Source organism: Lissotriton vulgaris, chromosome 8 (genome assembly GCF_964263255.1).
Source record: "Lissotriton vulgaris chromosome 8, aLisVul1.2, whole genome shotgun sequence".
In the NCBI taxonomy this organism is placed as follows: domain Eukaryota; kingdom Metazoa; phylum Chordata; class Amphibia; order Caudata; family Salamandridae; genus Lissotriton; species Lissotriton vulgaris.
This window is the reverse complement of record NC_141696.1, coordinates 123,828,956-123,831,972: the sequence shown is the minus strand read 5'-3', so window position 1 is coordinate 123,831,972 and position 3,017 is coordinate 123,828,956. Positions and strand designations below refer to the sequence as shown.

Below are 3,017 nucleotides of genomic sequence, written 5' to 3'. Positions count from 1 at the left end.
AAAGGCTGAGAACAAATACATTCATGCTATGGCTGTGAAAATGAATGTGGACCAAGACCCTTTTATTTTAATTAACTGTACTAATAAATGCACATTCACACATTAATTAAAACAGTATGAAGGCGAAATATCAGTTTATTACCACATTAAAGCAAAACCGACATGAGAAAAACACTGATTACTGCCTCTCAGATTATAAGTAACAATCACTTAACATCTCCCAGTAGCAGGCCTTATCATTGTGTACTTACATCCCTGAACAAGTTTAACTCTAAGCGTCTTGGCTTTGAATATCATTTTCTGCCCTGGTGTTTACCCTATTATCTGTTGTGCCATTGTATTAATTAATTATACATTCCTGAGTAGCACACACATAGATAGGAGAGACAATAATACCTTCCACACAGTTTAGCATGTGTACTATATACCAAAGTTATCAAATCAGACTTGTTCATTCTGCTTTTGATATTGATTCAAGGATCTTCTTTGAAAAAAGATCACAGTATCAAACTCACTTGAATGAGGAAATGCTGATGATGCTAACCTTCCTCCTGAATGCCTCCTTGATGTCTTTGTTCCTCAGGGTGTATATCATAGGATTGAGCATGGGTGTTAATACAGAATAAAGAACAGCAACAAGAGAGTCTACCTCAGAGACAACAGATGCAGCAGGACGTATGTACATAAAAATGATTGGCAAGTAAAACAGATTTACCACAATTAAATGAGAAGCACAGGTTGAAAATGTTTTTCTTCTCCCACCTTGCGAACTAATTTTAATAATGGACAATATGATTTTAGCATAAGAAAACAGAATCAGAGAAAAAGATGAAATTATAAGAAAGAAACTGATGGAGGATCCTATGGCAACATTGAGGGAAGTGTTAGCGCAGGCAAGATGGAGCAGGGGTGGATGGTCACAGTAATAATGATGGATCACATTTGATCCACAGAAGGGCAGTCTTGAGGCTAAAATGGCTTGTATGAAGGGGGCGAGGAATCCTCCAATCCAGGAAACAAGTGCAAGCTGAATGCAGAGTTTTTTAGTCATGTGAATGGCATACTGTAATGGTTGACAAATGGCATAATACCGATCGAAGGACATCACTGTCAACAGGAGACATTCTGCAGATCCCAAAGAAAGAAACATATACATCTGGAAGATGCACCCACTAATGGAAATGGTTTTGCTGTTCATCAGAAAATTGGCCAGCATTTTTGGCAAAGTCACTGTGGAGAAACTGAGATCCAGGAAAGAGAGATGACTGATAAAGAAGTACATGGGGGTTTGAAGCTTATGATCGAGGACGGTAAGTAAAAATACAATAGAATTTCCAGTGGCAGTGAGAAGATAGATGGGGAGAAAGATCCAGAAGAGCAAGATCTGAAAGCCCTGCAAACTTGGAAAACCAAATAGGATGAACTCGGTTACTGAGCCATTGGGCTGATTGTGCAGTTTCCTGCTTTCCATAATTTTGGTGAGTAGCATCTGAAACAGAAATTTGGTAGTTAATAACCACATCAAAGTCTCTAAAAATTGTTGAAGCATCATATAACTATTACCTTTTTAGATCTTGTTATTTGATTGAATATTCTCCTCTTTATAATAAATGGCCAAGCATAGTATGCAAAGAATGGAATAGCTATCCTGCATCTTACCTTCTGCTCATAATTAGGTAGTTCAAAATTTTCCTTCATACGAGTCTACAGAAAAAGGATCAGAAGAATGTTTATTTATATGCAAGAATTTCCTTACAAACACCTTGCATAAAGGTATTGAAAAGTGTTCTCTAAATTTCCCATAATTGCCATTGAGTTTTCTGGTGGCTTTAGCCATGTCACATGAAACCATCCTCTTATGTTTTCTTTAAAAATATCTGTCCTCAAAAGTCAGCTAAAATGATGGCATTGCACATGGATTGTCCAGCTTCAACACCCAAAACATGGCCCATGTTATTTTTCACATTATCATTAGTTTGAGGATCCTAGAACTTGGTAGACTGAAGCGATCTCCTTGCTCTAGTTTATTTTTAGTTTGCAGCCGCCTATGCGACCTTCCCTCGTCATAAATGTTTTAAATGTAGCTGATGTTAACATTTGATTGTAAGTAAATGACAAATTTCACACTGCAAATTTTCAAATGAGTTAATTATTGTCTCTGTGCTAAATGCAAATTTGTTATAATTGTTGTGTATATTGGGATGATTTTTATTAATCAGCAATAAAGAATTTGCCCACCAACTTTGTTAGGCTTGTAAGTCTCTACTTCCCATATGCCCTTTCCTCTGTACATTCCAGTAATCTAGTTCAACAAACTATGGATCAAATATGAGTTAATGGATAGATGAGTTTTAGATTTCTTACTCAGCTTTGATAGGATCAAGCACGCTACATTATGGCCGAACATGAACAATCTGAGAATTACTATCAAACATGCTTGTTTCAACTAATAATAGCTCTAAATAGAGACACGAGGATCCAGACATTGGTATGACCCAAAAACGAACCTAAAAAAAAATCTAAAATCCAAAATGGCATCAGTCAAGGGTTCTTATTGGCTTCCCTTCTCTCTTATTTGAGTGATCCCCCAGCTTCTCTATCCAAAGTAAGCAATTTTACAGCTGCACAAGGAAAATGCAGCCGATGAGTGATATGATTAATACAGACACTAGACTAAATAAGTTATATACAGAAATATGTCAAGCATATCAACATGAATAGGTCACGATTATGTCCCTGAAAAGAAAAAAACATGCACTGATCGCATGTGATACTGACCTGATTGTTACCCATCACTGTGTCTATTTCCATGGATTTTATCACACTCAGGTAAAGCAGGATTCCATCTACCGTTAGAGACACCAGCCTCAGAGAAAATGGCTGCTGGATAACAACATCACACACCTAGCCCACTTATGGTATGTGAAACACACAAAGGTGATGGGAAGCTTTTAGCAATATGTCTAACCTATGGCAGTGAGTTAGAGTAGTTCTCCAACCCATCATTCTTTTGCGCC

At 37.2% G+C, this 3,017-nt stretch overlaps 1 protein-coding gene across 1 annotated transcript in view; it reads right to left on the bottom strand.

Moving 5' to 3' along the window:
* Positions 1-511: 511 nt before the first annotated feature.
* Positions 512-3,017, bottom strand: part of LOC147693579 (olfactory receptor 6N1-like) — a 7,783-nt gene continuing 5,277 nt past the window's right edge. The window contains exons 2-3 of the mRNA XM_086936052.1: positions 1,660-1,704; positions 512-1,489 (exon numbers count right to left, since the gene is read on the bottom strand). Of these exons, the coding sequence (XP_086792178.1) occupies positions 512-1,489; positions 1,660-1,704 (1,023 nt within the window). The remainder of the gene's footprint in view (positions 1,490-1,659; positions 1,705-3,017) is intronic.